This window comes from Lathamus discolor, chromosome 6 (genome assembly GCF_037157495.1).
Source record: "Lathamus discolor isolate bLatDis1 chromosome 6, bLatDis1.hap1, whole genome shotgun sequence".
Taxonomy (NCBI): domain Eukaryota; kingdom Metazoa; phylum Chordata; class Aves; order Psittaciformes; family Psittacidae; genus Lathamus; species Lathamus discolor.
Window position 1 is genome coordinate 58,507,829 of NC_088889.1, and position 21,449 is coordinate 58,529,277.

Sequence of the window (21,449 nt, forward strand, 5' to 3'; positions counted from 1 at the left end):
TTCTTTAGTTATGAGAAAAGCTCTTGTATTTTCACCAGAACCTCCTCTTTTGGAATATTCACTCTTGTTGAAATAGTATAGTCTCCTTAGTAATAACTGAAATATACTATAATAGACAAGGCAGTGGGGTGATAAAGACCCATCACAATACTCAATCTTTCTATTGTTTTACATTCTCTATCATAAATCTGCTTGATAAAGTTTCCATTCCTTGCAGAACTGCTAAATACATTATCTTTGCCTGAATTTCTCACTAGAACGCAAAATCCTTTATATGAATAAAGCAGAAAAAGATGATGGAACAGGAGAGTTCAAACATACTGGCCACAAAATGGTCCATAAAGGATCAATATGAGGTGCAACAGAACAGAACTATCTCTGTATTACCTTATTTCGGCATTCCTTCAACAAGCCTTCTACAAACTTCCAGTTTGTTTGCGCAATTACCGATGGAGAGAGGTTAGACAGTTTGGGCTGTCGAATGGTGCTGCCCAGATTCCTGGCTTCCTGGATATACTTCTATATTGGGGTAGAAAATTGACAAATACAGATAAAAGTGCACGTGAGACTACTTTGCCAAGACAAAAAGGTAAACTTATTTTTAGAACCCACCCCTGTGCAACGAGGAGGAAAGGATCACATCCTCTTTCAGCATTATATTGGGCACTCAGCGTGCTAGTTCACTGGGAGTTAAATCCCCATTCATGTTACCTAACCAGTATTAGAACATACATTGCTGAACAACAAAAACACAATACAAACTGCCAAGGATATCTAGATGCATAGAGATTCAATTACTCCCTCCACCACTGAGAATTATCTTGTTGTTTTTTCATATAAAGTGGAAGTTTGTAGTAATTACCCAGACCAAGTTTGTTCAAATGGCAGACCAGTCTACATGAGGACTGCAAGAAAAGTTTGCCTGGAGCTTGACAATATCTGAGATCTGTACTATGCCCTGCATTCCTGAAGAAATTCTGTTTCTTACAGAAACAGCTTCAAAATGATACTAACAGCTCTCAGCTATAAAGTATCTGCAGTTTTGAGCAAAATACTTCCCTGAACTCAATATACTCAAAAGAGCTTTTCAGCTCCTGTTACTGCCAAGGAGTTGCCATTGTTTTCACCTCAGAGACAAGGATACTATTACAAATGTTTTGAAAGCCAGGCGATCATTGATTGTTTGAGGCATGGCCAACTATGAATAAGTTATAAAGTCCTGTATAGGCACTGACAGAATGCTAAGGATTAGTACATATTTCAGATTAATAGGCAACTTCTCTAGCTTACACTGAAATAATGACCAACTGAAACATCAGTGAATAGATAATAGGATTATAGAATAGTTAGGGTTGGAAAGGACCTTAAATCATCTAGTTCCAACCCCCCTGACATGGACAGGGACACCTCACACTAAACCATGTCACCCAAGGCTCTGTACAACCTGACCTTGAACGCCACCAGGAATGGAGCATTCACAGCTTCCCTGGGCAACCCATTCCAGTGCCTCACCACCCTCACAGTAAAGAACTTCCTCCTTACATCCAATCTAAATTTCCCCTGTTTAAGTTTGAACCCGTTACCCCTTGTCCTGTCACTACAGTCCCTGACGAAGAGTCCCTCCCCAGCATCCTTATAGGCCCCCTTCAGATACTGGAAGGCTGCTATGAGGTCTCCACTCAGCCTATCCACACAGATAGATTTCTCAAACACAGTACAATCTTTGTAGAGGGAAAACCACACCTACTCTATCAGCCTTACACTAAAGAGCTATGATATATACATTTAATTATGCATCTTTATCCAGGACTATGATTACAGTCATATTGTGCATTGGACATACCAGATAACGCTCTGACACAGATTTTATACAGGGCATGAAGGGCCAATCATGCTGGTCCCAGACTAAACATAACCGCAACTGAAGTTCTGACATGGAAAAGTCCAGGTGCTGGTAGGACAAGTTGGTAGCAAAAAGCCAAGCAGACCATGCAAAGTGAAAGTGGTAAGCACATACGAAGTAATAAAAGCAAGCATGCAAAACAGAAAAGGAAGAGAGTGAAGACATAATACAATGCAGAACTCCCAAGCATTCAACATAAAAATAAATTCGTAAGTAATGAATCTGAAAGGAAAAAAGAAAAGATGGTGTTTAGTCATTGGACTGGTTTAAACTCTGCCCTCCACTGGGCACAAATATTTGCAAGTTAAAAACCACTAAGCTTCAATTCCACGGATTTTTGTTGGCTGCCCCAAAGCTTTGATATGTCTACAACTCACAACACTGCACTTTGAAACCACTGCCTCCTCCTCAGCCTGATCCCCAGTGTTCATCTCAGATTGGCCTCCTCCCCATTCTTTCACACTGAATAGGAAAGTCAGTGGTTCACCTGGGAGAGGGGTTCAATGTTCAGTCAGTATTATGAAATCAAAAAGGTACTGCATACAACCCTAAAACACCAGTACAGATTAACCTGGCAGTTAATCAGTATTTGTAATGCTTTTTCCTCACAAATTATTTGCCTTGTGTGACAGAATAATTCCTACAGGATAATCAACTTGTGAAGGGTCAGTTCAAAAAACAAAACAAAAGCCCCCAGAGACTAGAGGTAGACTTTTGCCTTTGTGATAACCTAATTGATATCTCAGAAGTTCACATGCTAAACATCATAAGTGTTAAAAACAATAATGAGGTTACAAATCAACTATTCTTCAATTCTGTTACCTCTAAGTAAAAAGTACTTTAGAGTTATCTGAGCATAGAGAACATGTCAAAGCCAGAAACTACTCGTAGGTGGGCTTTTATTATGCAGGCATTCTTCTGTTACATGGTTATGAATGACATAGGTAACACTATACTTCAACAAATTTTAAGAAACCAGCGAGAAAATTCTGGAAATTAGTACATTGGAAAAACAATTAAACTCATCACTACCATAAAGGAATGAACTGGACAGGCAAAGATCCTTGATTTCGACAGCCCTATCCTAACAGACACAAGACTATAAAATGCCAAATGAAGCTTTTCTGAAGATATTTAACAAGGCAAGAGAATATTGTCTTCAATGAAAAACATACATTAAACAAAAGTAAAGCTTTGGGTTACCTAAACAAGAAAAAAAAAATCTGATATTTTAAACCAGATTATTTTCAAAATTACCCATAAAATCAACACCTGGTATAACAGTTCACAGTCTGTATCATACGAATCAGAAACTGTACTGTAATTAGTTCACATCACCCAGATCTTTCAAAATCTCTTCACCACAAACAATAATTGTCAGCTATAGTAACGGTCATTAGAGAAATTATCAGTTCAGAAGGTGGCTAAATGAGCACCAGCCTGGGCTGTGTAAAAACAGGCAGACACAAACCTGACAGTATGGATGGGGCTTACATTCCCACCTTAGTATGAGGTTGTGTGTCAATCTGCCACCTTACGAATTTCTTTATGATCTACAGAGAAAAGCCAGGCAATCCAAAAGGCAATGCTTCTGATTTTAGGATTAAATTAATCACTCTCTGGAGTGATTGTATTATCTCCATCAAATACACAAAAGCAGCACAGGGTGACTAATTTATTTAGAAATAGGAAATAGATGACTAAAAACTTAAGTTTAATTTCCCCTTCCTCCCCTCCCTTATATTAAAAAAAACCAAAACAACAAAACACCCAAACAAAAACCAAACAAAAAACCAAACCACCAAACAAAAAACCAAAACCAAACCCACCTAAAACACAATGACAAATAAAAATAAACCACCCCACAGAATTTTAAAGCATGTGAAAACATTTTCAGGGAACTCTCCTGTACATGGGATGAAATAATTTTGTCCTGAGAGGGGGTAAAAATAGCTTAACTTAAGAATAGACAAATTAAGAAATTCTGATCTGCTAAGGACCTTCATTTGTATTAAATACACATAAGGGAGAGCAGAGATGGACTGCAAGTAACTGTCTAGACATTTCATAAGTGTTACAGAGCATTATTCAGGCAATTAAGGGGGGTAAAATTATCAGATCTCTATAGCTGAACGATTTTCACCTCTCTCTGATCATTGTCAAGACGCAGGTGCTCTGTGTGTTGCTTCTGTCTGTCCTTCCGTCTCCATTGTGCAGGAGCATTTCTCTTTGTCCACCTACAGACAAAAGAATATTATTAAACAAATGTCAAGAGTGAGGTGAAGGGCAGAGGTGAAAATAAGTTTCTATCTTATTGTATATTGAACATTTTGACATTAATTACATCAAAGTGCAACTGCAAATACACACAAAAGAAACTCTGTAGAAGAATCCAACGTGAGGCAACCAAAGTATTTAAAAAAACCAGAACATGCTCACTTGCTTTGTATTTTTCTATTCCTTTGTGATATCTAGTTCCAATTTACACCCCCTTCCTCTTCCTTCAAAGTTTTTAGAAGAAGATATCCTAAAATATTTGCTTGGTCTTAACTGAGATCAAATAAGGAGATATGCTTTTACATCAACAGTAATTAAAAGTAACACAAAATATATCAATTTTAACCTCAAACTTAATAGGGCTTTCTTACCTAAATTTGCTTCTGGAAGCTCAGAAAAGAGAAAGAAAAGAGCAGCGAGGAAAAGGGGAAAAAGAGCAGGGAAAAAAAGGAAAAGGAGAGGAAAATAAGGAAAAGAAGAGGGGGAAAAAAACAAAGGCAAATAACAAAAAACCCTCCACATACAACCCACCCACATCATCTGATTTGTGCTCACAAAAAGATACCAGACTTGCTTTCTAGTATCTCTGCTTTAGTACCATTCCATAGATCTTGCAAAGATCCAGCACCTGTTGCCCTAGCTTACTCACTTGTTGCTGGCTGGTCCAATGGATAAAACATCAGACTGAAGCTTGGGAAAAAATCCAAGCTCATATTTCCCTTGTCCAATTTTCATGTCCAGTAAGTGTGGGTGGACTGCTGTGTGATCTATTTTTGCTAGCCTTAATTCAATAGATTTCTCTGAAACAATAAGAAAGTTAGATTTTTTTTTTAAAGGTGTCTTAATCAGACAAGTATCTATAATCACACATCCTCAACTAAAAGCGGATGTCAAATTTAAGAAAGGCGGTGAAAGTTTCTTAGTGACCCAACAGGTACACTAGTGCAAGAGTGCATTAAAAAAAAATAAAAAAAAATAAAATCAAAGAATTGCCACCAAAAGGAGAAAAAGATTTATCCTCTTTAAGGTCAAACATTTTTCACACAAAACATGCAGGAAAATAGTTGAGTTCAATTAAACTTTATATGAATTTCATCTCACATCTCAGCTTCCAATACAACATTCAGTTTCCCCCTTAAACTTTATACCTCAGGTTTTTCAGTCCTTTCATTTGTTTTTTTTGGGGGGGGGGGAGGGGTGAGGTTTCAAAGCATGAATCATTACTTAATGTCTACCGCAAAAAGCACTGACTAGTTGTATTTTCTTTAGTGTCAAGAAAGTGGCTTATTACTCTTACCAGCCTCATCAATGGTTGTGCACTTTTGATACATAGATGTTCGCAGAGTTGGTGTCCTAACGTTTAGCAGCCTAATTTTATCCACTCTGGAATCAAATACTCTCAAAACAGGGTCTTTATCATCTTCATCATGGCACATAATCTTATTGTCAATAAAAGATGCAAACATCTGGGTCTCCAGGAATCTTGAGAGGAAAGGCAAGTAAGGTTCAGGCTGGTCTGACAAGAAAGATGCCTAACAGACAAGAAGAGATAAGAGAGTTTGGGAATCTTCAGAGAGATACATCCACCAAAAGTATATATTTTTCTAATCAATGCCATTTTATAGAGCTCTGGTGCCACGTAAAGCCTAGCTTTATTACATGTGTCAAGTCTATCTCAGAACAAGCATTCTATATGAAATCTCTAACTTCACAACAATCACCCATTACATAGCACACCAATTATTTAACTGTGATTTTAGTATTTACTTAATTTTCAAGAAATTACAACAGAATCCCAGCTAACCACAGCAACAGTACCACAGGTGTGGATATTATGTACTTCTGGCTGGACCCATAGCCTACAACATTGATGAGAATCTTTTCATATGATTTGAGGGGAATCAGATTAACACTTTAGCAGGCAATGTTACAACATAATCTTCACCCATGTGAACTATCCTGCTGACAACTACCTGATCTCCAGTAAAGAAGACAGTAGTAAAATCTGAAGAACTGGGTCTTGCGTTTCCCTAGAATAGAGCTAGGAAAACATTTGGTACACGTGTATGTAAGTGTCACGTGAAGTCACTGCTTTATTAACATATTCAGCAATTCCTCTAGTTAAAAAAGTAAAATAAACAAAGTATTTTTACTAGTGATATTAATGTCTAACCTGCGTATCAACGTTCAAGTAAGGCTTCCTAAACTATTTTTCTACATACAAACTACTAGTATTTTACTATGCTATCCTTAAAAGCCTATCCTTATCTCTCCTAGCATGTGTATGCATGCATTTTTCTATGTACATTATGTGACATTTTTGGAGAACACTGAAATTTAAGGAAGAAATTACAATTTTGAGAGTACCGTTTTTCATTTTATGGCTCAATAAACAAAGTCTTAAGTTTGAGCACTGTTTTACTCCTTAAATTCACATAGCTTCTTTTTACAACTTACTTTATCAAAGTTTTGCATCTGCTCCCTGTTTGTAAACCAAGATTCCTTGTCCTGACTGGGCTGAATAACAAACACTTCATAATCTGCAAACATCTGTGTAAAGCGGTTGGCAAAAACTTCACGGATTTGAATGTTCAGCTGGTAAATCTTGAATTCTTCTTCATCACACTGAATTTTAAGATCCTTTTTGCTGCTGGTCTCCTCTCGTACCTCCAACTGAGAAAGTAAGAGAACACACAAAATATTGGTACTGTTGCTTTGTGAGGTACTCCAGGTATACGAGCTCTTAATCTGCCATTCAGCTCTCAAGTCAACATTCCAGTAAAAAAAAAAATTAGTTTTGAGCACTGTAATAGAACAACATCAAAGACATCTAGAAAAAAGCCTTAGTCTATAAAAATTCTAATTCCAATAATAAACTATAACCTACTTTAGCAGTAAAAAAGGATAGATAACAACCATACACATGCCATGTATGCCATATATTTGATATACTTTATTCTACCCTTGAATCACCTGCATAGGCCTTTTAGAGGTTTTTACTACCCCTGCATATTAAGCAAATACATATTCCTGTCTGGTGTAATACAAGTCCAGGTTTAGTTCTGTTACAGTTTAATACCTACCAGCTTTCAAATGAAGGTAGAAATGCACAGTAAAAAGAAGCCATGCATGTCTAGTAGCTAATGTCTTGTAACTTCAGTCTTTAGCAATGTAATGCACAATTCATCAGTACACAGCCCAGAGTAATTTTAACTGAAAATACATTACATTTCATTAAACACATGGGCTAAGATTTATGAAAACAACATTAAGAGATTCAGATATTCAGTTCATATTAGTTTTGATAGGAATTGGGTATTTAGGGAAAAAAAGAAAAAAAAAACCAAGCCACATGCATTCATGCACTAGTTTGAATACACATTTACAACCCCTGCCTTCGTTAATTATTATAAGAGGCACCACCACACATAACTGACATAATATCCAGAGCTTACAACATCTGCACAATGATGCACTTGCTGCAGCTGTCCCATGCTTCTTAAAGCACCTTGGTTATAGCAGTCTAAGGCTGGCTATAAATAGCATCCTATAGCCATGCTCACTGCTAAAGAGTGCTCTGCTATTCAGCCGTTTCTTCTAGCTGACTCTCATAAGTAGCACTTGGCATCTATTCATTCTTCATTAATTGGGTATTTGGCATTAAGCAGATTTTTTAATTACATATTTGAGAAAATTTTGACAGTTACAACCTATACACTCCTATCATCATAAAAAAGGCTAGTAAAATGGGATTTTAACTGCTATGGAAAAGAGTAGAAGAGGCTTGAATGTGCAAAAATTAAAAAGACCTGTACTTTTCCCATTACTTCCCAATCCATTCAGCAAAGGAGCCAATGTGTCTTAGCAATTTTCCCCTCAACAAGAATAAAACAATGCAAAAGAAAAACCTGAGAAGAGGAACACAGCTGATCTGAGCACCAAATCCGGTCTAGTAACCAAATGCTGCTTCTTGTAACCACCCTGCAGCTCCCTCCCCACAAAGAAGCTCTCCAGCCTATCACAGGTCACACAATTTCTATATGTTTGGCACCTGCTGTAGTACAAGTTACAGAGTAGGAATCAGACTCAGCAATGAACACCTGGTCAAGATAATTTAAACATGCAAGAAATAAAACCTTAGTTTGCTGAGAAAATCTTCACTGCATTCCACAAAGGCTCAAAAAATCCACAGTGGTCTTTCAGGCAATACCTTTTATGAAAAAGGGACACAACTTTTTTCCCCAATTCTGACTGCCAAAAAAAATATCTAACCAGGGTCACCATGAGCTGTGCACATCCACTTGCTGGGAATCAGACCTTAATGCAATTTAAAGTATCAACCAGAAAAAAGCATCATAGTATCCCTCTGGAAAACATACAAAAGCAAAATTATACATGCTCTACATACATATTCTACATACAGAATGGTGTAGAATATACATATTCTACATCTTCCCACAGAAAGACACCTATAGAAACCAAAATTGGATCCTAACTTGAGGATTATATGGATGTCAGTTTTAGCCATGTAAACAGTTCGAAAGTGGTGTAAATTCAGACTAAATCTTAAAACCAAGAATAAACAAGGCAAGGTGTTTTTTAAAACACATTATCTTGGCAAAAAAACACTTGGAGAATAGCCAAAGGTCTCCCTAGATGATGTGGGATTAAACCCCACCCTCTCTCTCCCCCAAGCTTGCCCTTGTCTCTCAGATGTTCACAAGGTTTGTGAACATGTTACCATAAAGTTCTTTCTGGTGAAGACAGACAAACAATGTCTTTGGACCATGACTTCAGACAACCTACTACTGAAGGTCCAGAGAGTGCAGATACCTTCATAGCTTACCTTTTCTAGACTCACGCCTGTTCTTTTAACAAGTGCTTGAAGTCTTGCAATAGTCTCATTTTCCTTTAGCAGCTCATAGGAATTCAAAGGTGATCCTGCTATGTTCCCATTTCTTTTATCAGAAACCAGGTCACATGCTCTGAGGCTCTTCATCTTGGACGCACTTTCACTGCAGTGAAGGTTCCCCTCAGGTGGAATTCCAAAAGCCATTAGTATCTCTGAAATTTCCTGAATGAACTCAAGTTTATTTGGGAACTGGGGTAAGTCTTCTGGCAGCTCGATGAAGTGGTTGTCTACATCCACAAAGCACAGGTTAGCCTGGATTTAATTTAGAAAAGGATACCATTACAATATTACTAAGCATAAGGGTCATGTTTTATTCACCTTTGGATTTTGTGCTTATTAAAAGATTCAAATTGCATCTGAATCAAAAAAAAAAACCCAACAGAAACAAATTGCATTGTTTGGTTATTCTGTAAAACACACTTGCCCCAATCATAACTGAACTGGTTGGCTGACTTTGAGAAAAGCAGCATAAGGTCTACACTTCCAGGTCTTTCAACAAGGTAACTAAGAGGGAAAACTAATTTTAAAGTTGTTTACTAGGTACAAAAGAGATTGTAGCATATATAAGGTACAGGTGGGCGATTTTTTTCATACACATACAGCGAGATTTTAACTAAAGGATATTTGCAATACTACTTCATACACATGCATACGACTGCCTGTTTCTCAGATTATCAGTCCATACTTCTAAGAGGTTTGGTGAATTCCATTCTAAAAGGTGTACTAATATCATAGAACATTGCAGAAGCTGCAATAAAGTTACCTTCTCTTTTCTGTAAACAATTTGAGAACTAATGCAATTCCTCAAATGAGCTTAGAAGTTTGTTACCAAGGGAAAATGATAATTGAACTAGTTTCAATTCTGTTTTCCTGTTCTCATTTTACATCAAAAAACCCAAGAAAAAAGGAAAAAAAAAATTAGGAAAACCACCTATGTGGTTTCCACAGCAACATCAAAAGAAGCTATGTTCAAGGTTTACCTCACCCTACATTGCAAAATCTGTATCAAACGATTTCATGACATTACATAATCACATACATAACAGCAACAACCCCATTCACGTGAGAAATCTGCTTTGAAAATTAAGTATACAAAAGAAACATTGCTTTTCTGTAGAAGCATTTCAGTTTTTCTTCACTGCAGAATTAGCATGGACTGCCACTTGTCTGTTTAGCCTTCTCTATACAAAATCCCTTCACCCAGATTACAGGGTACTTTCAATCTAGCTTCATCGCATTATTCTAGGAGGCACATCTGAACTCAGGTCTCACTATGGCTTTGCAGCAAGAATACATATCAAGTCATGAGAGCTAACAGATCTCCAGCTACTTCTTATGATTCACTAAGAGCAGAAGGATGGAAGCACTTTCACAGTTTAACAGGAAAGAAACAATTGGAAGAGATTAACCTCACACTGAATCCATGATGCCAGAAATTTGAGCAATGTACACAAGCAGCAAATCATCAGTAAGGACCAAGTAGTTCTGGTAGGATTTTGCTGTGGGACTGATCATAAGCAGACTAGGATAAGCTGTGTAAAGTAAATTACAAATTGAATTAGGCGTTGCAAAAGCACTCGAAGTCAATAAATACAACTGAGAGCTTGATTCTGAAACAGCTTCTGGTGCACCCTACAAGAAGTTTCTTATTTTTAGAAGAGGGCAGGTGTCATTGCTCAGCTTTCCCCAGTATCAAATTGCTCAAACACAGCAGGTGGAGTGTGTACCTACCTAACAAGGCAGCTCCAGTGGTAGGCAAGGGATGCACACAGTGTGCATCTGTCTCCTCATTCAAAGGAACACTTGGCATAAAGGGACAGCATGTACACAAGTACTCTCGTGTTTCAAGTAAGCACCTGAATTTAGGAGTAAGACTCCCATTATACACATGGTTCCGTGATAATTAGAAGTCAAGTCAGCTGATGTTTATCAGGAACACTCTAAGCACTTCAAGACATGAGAGAAGTAAAGCCCTGAAACAAGGCACAATGCCTACCAGTCAGTGCTGAGGGAAAAACTAAAACTGTTTTTCACAAGCAGTCTGCAAAATGGCAAGACAGACTCATTAAGAAACTCTACAAACAGTTTAACTGTGTTACTTCCTTTAATTCAACTTTCCTTATTCTTTGGATCATCTTACCTTAGCACAGATTCTGCAGAAAACATCACTCTTGTTTAAGCTTGGTTGTATCTATAAAGTGCTTGGCCAAAAAGTAGCCAAACATTAACCTTACTGGTGTAGAGATTCTAGTCTTCACACCAAAAATAAACTCCTTGCCAATGAAGAAAAAGACAAATTCAAGGCTTGCTGAAATTCCTTATAACTATCTGGGCTCATCTGGGTAATTCTTCCAACAGTCAAATATCTCTTCTGCAGAGTTTCTCTCTAAGAGCAACACACATAGTTTAAACTCTCTAATCCACTGATGAAGATGGCTTATCAGCCACTTACTATCACATTTCCCAGAATTTGCCCTATATAGAATTAAAAAATAAGTATGTTAGTGCACACTCTAAAGGGTGTAAAGAAAATTTCTGGGGACACTACACTTACTGAGTGCCTGGTTTTCAACACATAAGGTAGAGGATTACCCAGAGCAGCATAAGCAAATAAGACTTAGTAGATGGCTTTCACCTTTTTTAACTTGGGGAGACTGAGGTCATCCTTAAGAATTGCATAAGCTCCCCGAGGAACAAAAATGGCAAAGGCACCTTACTTCACGAGCCCTTCAACAGGTACCAAAACAACATTTTTCTGTGAAACTGCAATCTCAAGTAAATAAATCACCAGTAACAGACACCAAAACACTAAATCTCACAACACTGCTATACTATAGATCCAACAGAATGAATACCAGGAAGGGCCCCTCCCTTAAAAAGCACGAGAAATGAAATGACACTTATTTTTTATTAAATGGTGGCCACCCAAAGCATTTTGCATTATAGGAACTAGTGAAGTACATAAACTAGAAAAATAAGGGAGTTCTTTGATCACAAGGTTTTAGTTATTTTGTTTCTAGAAGCAGCATCACTGAGTGAGCTGTGAATTGTTGACGATGCTGTTTGTGTCTGTGGACATATGGATCATGACTTTACACATACAAAATTAAATTAGATAAGACAAGCCACTTAACAACATGTGTAAGTAGAGAAGAAGAATATCCTTAACTCAGTCGCTTGGTACTTCAGGTCTCTGGAACAGTCAAATATTCTTTTTTTGCTTGCTGAAGTATCAGTTTTCTGACCAAAAGGAAACCTCACATAGTTATGCACCACTTTAACAGCAGATTGTTACAAGACAGAACACATAACATCATCACACAATAAAACATTCTTCTGAGACACTACACCAAGGAACAAGAGTAATACATCCTCATTTAAAATCTTTCTTCTCATAGACTATTATCATCACAAATAATGGGATGTCCAGGTGAAAGTCTGACAAACCTCAGAAATGTGGACGCAAGTCAGTCAATGATTATGTATCTGATACCAAAGCCTGGTCCCCTGAGGTCAACAGCACAACCTTCCACTGGCTCAGTGCGGTCTGGACTACACCCATCAATTCCAGAGGCAGAAGACAATTGCAATTCTTTAGTTTGACCTCAGAAAGAGCCAAACCCACATACAGACCTAGCGAGGCCTGCATCAAACCCATATCCTTCCTTTCAGCTCTGTTCAAAAATGTAGAAGGAAATACTTTAGGTTCTGCCCAAAGGATGTCTAAGGAGGAAGTAACATTCACTAATAAGGTCCCACCCCACTGACATCCTAAAGAAAAAATATGCTTGATTTTAAACAATAATATATAATTACATGGTATGCAAATAGACACCTAGAGCAATTCAGTACAGTTAGTTCTGACAGCACAATCACCACCACTTCAATTCTCTGCGCAGCCCCAGTGCTTCAGGTATAGGTCACATACGGGTTTTCAAATGCCCTCTTAAATGGCCAGATTGAAACATGGTTCTGAGTTAAGGCTTCTCCTTGAATACAGCACTGAAAAACTAAAACCCTTTCATCAACAGCATGTGTCACCTTTGTGCATTAGGTCCCAACCTTGCAAATAACCACCCACCTCACTTAACACACAGAAAACATGAATATGTAAATTTATACACACACAACTGGCTTTTGGAAAGTGTGTTTACATTGGTCCTAAATTCTAAGGGAATGCTCCTGCGCATTCCTGTAAGCAAATGGTAACCTTCTGCATTTATTCTCAGCATTACTGTTCTTCATGCCAACCCACGATTTGTGATTGAGAATAATTTACAGCTGCAGCTTTCAGTAACATGAATTTTACTCCTCAAGCGGCTGTTTAACACTGAAATACAGGAAAAACGTAACACTGAAGTCTGTCAATAAATGTACAGCATTATCAAGGATTTAATCACACCAGCAGAAAGCCTGAGAATGCATACGAAGCAGCAATTGTCTTTCAAAATAACTATATTGGCCAGTCTGGACTAAACGTATTGGCATCAATGTATCTTCCTTATTTTCTAAAGCAACATACAAAAATAAGAGCCCCTCAGAATTTGTCAAGATTTAGCACTGAATAACATCTTTAATGGTTGAAATAAAAATACTGAGAATGTATATTTCTTATGCTTGCAAAGAGCTGGATTTCAGCTTTCAAAATCTTTCAACTTTCCTAAATGAAAAAGCTTTTACCCAAGCCCCTTGAGATGACTTCATTAAAAACAAGCTTTTATAATAAAATGCTACTTTTGTTTGATTTAACCAGTGCTGGAAGATTCTGTGTGGCTTATTTTCACCCAAAATATTTTTAATTTCCACCATTCTCCTGCATTACAGAGTGGCAAGATGCACATACAAATCCAATAGCATGAAATGGCCCAGATTAACTTGCTTGTTGAAAACATATTGCTACAGCATTGCAAAAGTTTCTTTAAAAGGAAATTCAAAAGACACATCAAAAAACCAATCTTATTTTAGTACTTGCTGAGTTTATGATCTGCAAGAAAGCTCGTTTAGCCAGTTTTTGATCAATTTTACCGATAAACAAACCACACTTGCCAGCAACATCTGAAACATGTTCTTCCCTTCCCCTTTGATTTCTGCAGCACCTTACTCTATGCCACGGTTCTCACATGCTCCCCTCTTCTCTTTTGAGTTCCTTACCACCCTCTGATGCAGCCACCAGTGAAACCACAAGGATGCTCAGGCATACAAAAAGAGCCCTCAGCAAAATAAGAGCAAGAATAACTTTTAAGTGCACTGTATCATTGACATGTACAAGAAACTCAACCCTACAGTAAGCTTCCAGCCTTTGTTACAATTTTACTGGGCCAGAGAGTCATGTTTTCAAGTAACTGGTGAACTTCAATGAATTCCCCACCCGGCACTGTTTTCTGATGTACCCAACAGATGGTCTAAACTACTTATGCAGTAGACTTTCACTGAAGATTTTAATCATCATCTGACAAAGCACCAACTTCCAGAATACAGCTGGGTTTCCATGCTCCTATGGTAAAACATTCCCTTAAAGCACCAGATGTGACCAAAATATGGGAGACTGCCACCACAAACAAACTAAAACAAGCCTTATGATATGTATGTGCAAGACTTAAACCACACCTGAGTTAGGACAGCTAGTATTTTCACACATACTAGCCTAAAACACTTTAATCAAGGCAAGTTAGTCTTTTAAAAGCATCATCATAAAACCACAATTGAGAAGTCTACAGTGACATCAAGGCATCCTTTCACAACTCCCTTCAACTGAGAAGCACTAACTAGATTTTTTGTCAGAGCTCATTTTGGCCCTTGCCTAAATAGATACTGCCTTCTTTAACAGCAGCTGTCCCATGCATCCATGCAAACAGATTAGCAATACAGATGCAGTTCATACAGTTTCAAGACAGCGGAACTCAGAATAAATTAGAACATAGAACAGGTCTTTTTTTTTTTTTTTTTTTTTTTTTTTTTGTGGTAAGCGAGAAAAATTCTGATACTTACTGTAGCTACGAATCAGGAGCCTAAAGGCAGGACTTGGAAATTAAGTTCCTCATATAACCCCGATGATTTCACAAAGGATCACATACATCCCAAACTTCAGAGATAAACAATACAAAATATTAACATCCCTTTTGTTAGTTATGATAAATCTGTCTTTACACAAATAATAAGATTCCACGTGCCCTCTTCTGCTGTTCTACAACAACACATTTTATGCATGTTCCTACAGGTCAGGAATTAAGTGTACAGCTTCTCTGGCTCTTTAAGGGGGGGTACCTGAAAGCCTAATCATAAAGCAAAGTTGGTCTGAGATGAACCTGTAATCTGCAGTGCTAACTACATTAAAGTTGACCCATCAAATTAATAATATCAGAAATACTGACACTGACCAATTATTTCACTTAATGAGACCAGCATGCACTTTGAATTCTGCTTGACTTTTAAGATGGTAATTTTACTTCTTGTTGCAAGAGTAGTAAACCCCCTACAACGAAAATCTCAGCAATAGGGAGCTCCTGTTCTCCCCAGTCTACTTTGCTTCTCAGATAAGCAAATCTATTGGTATGGGATAACTCTTTAGTCATCTTTGAAGTCTCTAGCATATGTTCAAGTCTTCTTCTATGCCACAGCTACATTCCCAGCCTGTAGTGCTAAGGACTTGAACAGTTCATAAGGAACCCTACTCAGCAACGACTGTCAAGAGGATTTCTCACACTAAGTCATACTTACTGTGTTCAAAGTTTAAAGAGCCCACTCTTTGAATAAGAGAAAAGCTGAAGGTTTGGAAGGATAAGTTTAGTCCTGTAGCAAATTCCATTACATGGGTACATTGCTGCTGATATCCCAGACCTGTGTGTCTTCCCCTCCCTGCCCTCAGACAATTCTGATCTCTGTAAGATACTATCAAAAATCTACTCCTCCACCCCCTATAAAAGGCTTTCTGAAAAGCAAAATATAAATTAAGGTGTCAGATTATGTTTTAAATACCACTTTGGTTTGATTTTTAACACTCAAAAGTAGACCAACTGCCTTTTTTTAAACCTCAAAAGTAAGCTGATAAAGCTCTTCAAAAGAATTAACCCTTTAAATAATTGAAATTTCTATTTGAAACTAAAGCATGTGTATTCAGTTGGAAGTACTACAGTGATTTTAAAACGAGGAAATTCTTTACAAAAGGAGAACACTCTTTTAGAAGCTTGTTATAATAGTGGAAACATCCATGGTGCACATTAACATGCATATCCACACATGCATTTTCCTTCACCAACTATTCTCTCTAAAAAGTACACTAACCATATTAATTAGGCCTGTCAGGACATGAAATTTTGTAAAAATGTAGTAAGCCAAAGCAATAAACTGCTTTCATGGCAGTTATATACATTAACCTGTCAGAAATTATGCCATTGGAGGGAAAAAAAATTTTAAAAGAGGGGAAAAGAAAGAAATCAAGAGATTAAATACTTTATTTTTCATAGGAAATGTAACACAATTTGAAGAGAAGTTTTCCTTTGAACTTGCCAGGAAAAACAAATGAAAACTATTAGCATATGGATTTGCAAAAAGAGCAATGTTGGCATGGTGACCAGACTGGAGGTTCACAAAAATATCATCTTTACTTTCGTGCAGCTTTTTTAGGATTTTTTTCTTTTTTTTTTTTTTTGCATCAAGCTTTGTTGCAGTGCTGCCCGATAATGAAAATCACAACCACCACCACAGAATCCTCTGCCTGCCATACTTCTGCTTTTCCAGCAACCTAAATGATAATAGAAGAAAACAGACAACCAAGGAAAATGGCAGACTAGAGAATGCTTTTTCTACCATGGTGCTTCCCAGTCCTCCCCTGCAAAGTTACACCTGCAAGAAAGCAGACTCCAGCAGGGGCCAGAGCTGCCTTGTTCCTTGCAAGCACTCGCTTCCCACAAGGCTACCCAATGGTGACATCTAGCTTCTTGACAACAGCTAACCAGACCAATACGTAACACTCAACATTTTCTACGTACAAAAGCAAATAAACCATTCAATGGTGCTCAATGAGAGAAGTCATTCAGATGATGGATGGAACCGCCTCACAAGCCAGCCAGACACCAGTCACATAACATACTTCCCAAGGTTGGTTACTGGCTCCTGCAGACATTTCCTTTGCTACCTCAGGTAGTGCTCAACAGCTCCTGGTCCCCTGATCCTCACAATCAGCTCCTAAATTCTCTCTTGGCTCATCCCTATAAAGAATATCTGTGAACAGTGGGATAGAGTAAATAAAAACAACCTCTAAGCAGTATGAACATAGTCCCAGCCCCATGTATGAGTTGCAGAAACTCTACAGACCATTTGTTTCTCCTTCATACAGTGCCTGGTGTTAACAGAGCCTCACTACAAGGGAGGACTTCCTGAGCGCTATCCCGATCAGCACCAGCTAGCTCAAGTATACGCTGACATTTTGCTGCACACTGAAGAGTGCATTCGAGAAGAAAATTCAGAACACTTCTGGTGTAGACAACTGACAGGCCGGGTCCATGTAAGCCAACTCCAACTTAGAAATGCAATGCAGGGAAACTCAGCCTAATCCCCTGCAGTCAGGAGCCAGCACAGCACAGCACTAACATCAGTCGAGCTTTGCTCACTCGGCACCATGTAGAAGCAGCTGTATGGCCTTTTGGCCACACCTGGTGAATTCACACTGCACTTTCTTGCATTTCCTAGCATTACAGGGCTAGGCCTTGCTGCAGAAAAATGTTCTTTCTGTAACCCTGATGTAAAATTAGTTTAATTTTATCACAGCATACAATTTCTAAAATGGGTTTATTTATCTACTTCACCAGATTTTCTCCAGCATCTCCAAAAAATAAACTAACAGCTATACTGAGCCAGCAAGAACTGCACAATGTCTGTTAGAGTTAGCACTAGTATTCTGGCTCATTTCTCACTTCCCTCATAGTCATGTACAATACTTAATCAAGACAAGCTCCTCTCACCTCTTGAGGAAGTTCCAGCTTAGACCTGTCATCCAGCCCATTAGAATGCAAGCCCATGAGGTAAGGGACCGGAGCATCTAGAAAATGAAGGAGGGATGCTGGAAGGATAGGAACATACACATGCTGCCACTGAAATGGAAACATTAGTGCTGTGATGGTCTCTGCCACAGTCATCAGTCTCTGATAATCTGAAAAAGATCAAGAAACAAAAAATATTTTTTTCTTTCACAAACATTTTCAAGTAAATTAAGTTAAAGAAATGAGAGCTTGCTTTAAAACAGAAACCACAAACCCCAGTGCTAACTGAGCAGCATCCTGATGAAAGCCCAGACTTGTACACCCAAGCACATTTTGCTGAAACAACTAAGAGAGCTCAACACAAAGTAGGTCAGTCTACAAGTCATATGGAAATGAGCAAATTGAGCCTTAGCATCCACTAAGTCACCTTCTGCTACCTATACCAGGGTTACCAGGAACACCAGTTTGAGTATGGAAGCAGTCTTGTAATCAGCTAAGAAACACATCAGAAATTATTTCTTTTCTCTGCACTTACGACTTTCTATGGAATCATTGGATGAAACCCAAGGCACCTGGTGTCTCTCAGATAAACATTTTTTAAGGGCATGTTTAAATGTCTATAAAGCATGCTGTACAGTAGCCAACCCAATAATGTGACTGAAATAACTGGGCACAAAATAAAAAGCATCAGCTTCATTTACCCTTTGCAATGTATGACTGAAGTCTCAGTTCAATGTAAAAACAACTCATCTCCCGGAACTGAACAACAGTGCTAAATGCACCTGTGCAACATGCATACGAAAAGATCTTTTTATTCAGCAGCTGGTGGCTAGAGCAGTTAACACTGCGGTATGCTGGGCCAACACATCATCCTCCTCTTTTATACTGCAGGATCATTTTTAACATTTTTTGATATCTATGCACCACAAAGGAGAAGGCAACACCAGATGACCTGAGTGTGTGGTCTAACACAACTGCTGAAACATTCAGACTGTTTTCAAGCTGCCAGGCTAGAAAGAGTATAGAACGAGCTCACAAAACTACGACAATTTCTACCTTCAGTCAAGCTATAAATGTAATACAGCCTGGAAACACAGGATGCCTTTTTTATGATACTCAAGCAAGATTCCATTCCAGTCACGAAAGAATGGGGGAAACACGAAGAAGGAAGAAAAAATGTACACACATATTCTCCATATGTGTGCTGGCGAGGGGTGGTCTTTTCCTAACAAGTTCATAGAACTACAGACACTATGAAATTGGAAAAGACACTTGAATGCATAGGTTCAGATGTTGAGGTTTCTGAAGCTCTTGAACACTGCTGAAGAATGCAGATGAAAACTGCAAGAGTAACAACTGTTCAAGACAAATGCTCTAGAGAAAAATTAAGCTCAACTGTGCACTAAGGTTATGGCTTTAATTCTATCCTTTGGCCTCTCAGACTTTAGAGAGCAGAAGACAGGGACAAGAAATTCAGCTCCTGCCATTTTTGTTTTAGGGCAAAGTTGCAGAGTTTGGAGGTCTGCAAAGAGTCCCACAACCCAAGAGGAACCCAGCACAGGTTTTGCTACCATCAGCCATAATCCTGCAATCTAGGCTTTTAATTTTTCTTTTCAGATCTTGCTCCGCTGGTAGAAAAGATTAGGAGCCTATAGTCAAAACAAGCAAGAATAGCTTAAACAGTTTACAAAGTTTCTGCCAGAAGCTTAGTTGGACTGAAACACGTTCAAGAACAATCAATGAACATCACCAGGAGTACTCCCCTATTCTGCCTGCACACCAGTTTCTGCCTACACAGTTACTTACTGGTTTGCAGCTTTAATCACAGCCTGACTGAAAAAAAAAAAAGTGATGAATTAATTATAAGCTTTGGGAAAAATCCATTCCATACTCTATTTTCTTCATCTTTAAAAGGAACTTTAAATGTAGCCATAGATATACAAACACTCCAGCTGGTTTGTATTCAGCTTGTTCATTTGAAAGAACAAGTCTCAAAATAGAAACAGTGTTTTCCTACTACACAAAACCTCCCTGTCTAATCCTGCTGGCTACTTCAAATACAACTTATCCCTCTGTCATTAACCTAACTTTACTATTACCCTTTCAAATTACTTACAAAGTAACATCAACAATTCAGAATTTCTATCCACTCAGCAGCTATGGTCTCCAAACAGGTTATCTGCAAATGCGGCTCTCTGATCCTGGATATCCACTTAGCTTAAGCCATTCCCAACAGTTTGGCCTGCATGGTTGCAGCCTGCAAGTAACAATAACTACATTCTGCAGGCTTTACACATGTCAGGAGCAGTTGGCAAAAGGCATAGACAAAGTCAAGAAGCCTGCAAATATAAATCAAACTAACTTAAATATTTTCTTATACCTATCCTGAGATGGTATGGAATTATTTTTCAATTTTTCTAAAGAAGCAAGCAGCACACCTAGTACCAGGGTACTACATAAGATTTAAAAATAATAACAAGAAAAAACTTAAGAGAGGGAAGAAGTGCTTCAGTAGTGGTCTTGTTCTTAGTTTTAAAACCAGAATATACTTATTCTGGTACAAATGACAAAGTCTTTTGGCCTTGTAGTGTACTGGCAGCGTACAGTGTAGGGCACTGGTAGGGAAAAATGACATACCATTATTGCACTGTTAGTTTGGAAAGTACTTCGCTGATCACTGTGCAAGGAAAAGAAAATGCACTACACCTTAACATGGCCACTTAGTAACACCAAAAAAGGCTGATTTGTTCTTCTAACCAATTACTGGAGGTAAAATACCTTATCCCTTAAAGCATGCATGAGAATTTAGTTACGCCAGTATTTATCTATATTTAGTATATGTAGACATTTTTGTTGATCTGTAAAAAGCAAGTAAAATCCAGGAAAAAGAAGAATTAAGGAGTCTCAGGACTGGAAAGAGAGCAGCAGGATGGGAGGAAGGTGGCAGCTCTAAGAACCACGATTCCATCTCTATTCTCACATTCTATCAGCAAGAAGTCTATCAAGTGCCTACAGAAATTCTCTGACTTGGCCAAGTTTAAAACCATTACATGATTACCTTCTGGAATATGTTTTTCCTTCTCATCATCTTACTTCATGGATCACAATGAAATACTGTTGTATTTGGCAAGTAATTTCCATTCCACATGCAATTCCCATATTCTGCTTTAAGGCAGAGAGTTGCCCCTACAGTGGCAGACTGTTACCACAGATGAGTCTAGCTAGGTATCTTCAGGAAGTATATGGATAAACCAGATAGATGGGCTACTTGCCAGGATTAAGCTTTTCTTTAGTCTGAAGGGGAACAGAAGGGGAGAAAAATAATAAACACAGTTCCTATGGACAGGTATCATGCGATGCAGTTGAGCCAACAGCCACA

General features: G+C 38.2%; 1 protein-coding gene across 3 annotated transcripts in view; it reads right to left on the reverse strand.

The window, feature by feature from the left end:
- Nucleotides 1–21,449, reverse strand: part of DENND5A (DENN domain containing 5A) — a 72,393-nt gene that overhangs the window by 23,725 nt on the left and 27,219 nt on the right. For 2 of the 3 annotated variants that reach the window (XM_065682995.1, XM_065682994.1), the window contains exons 5-11: nucleotides 18,053–18,240; nucleotides 9,027–9,344; nucleotides 6,638–6,853; nucleotides 5,478–5,712; nucleotides 4,830–4,980; nucleotides 4,047–4,140; nucleotides 388–519 (exon numbers count right to left, since the gene is read on the reverse strand). In XM_065682995.1, the coding sequence (XP_065539067.1) occupies nucleotides 388–519; nucleotides 4,047–4,140; nucleotides 4,830–4,980; nucleotides 5,478–5,712; nucleotides 6,638–6,853; nucleotides 9,027–9,344; nucleotides 18,053–18,240 (1,334 nt within the window). Of the gene's footprint in view, nucleotides 1–387; nucleotides 520–1,843; nucleotides 1,952–4,046; nucleotides 4,141–4,829; nucleotides 4,981–5,477; nucleotides 5,713–6,637; nucleotides 6,854–9,026; nucleotides 9,345–18,052; nucleotides 18,241–21,449 lie in introns of all 3 variants that reach the window. The other variant, XM_065682996.1, reaches the window with a different exon arrangement.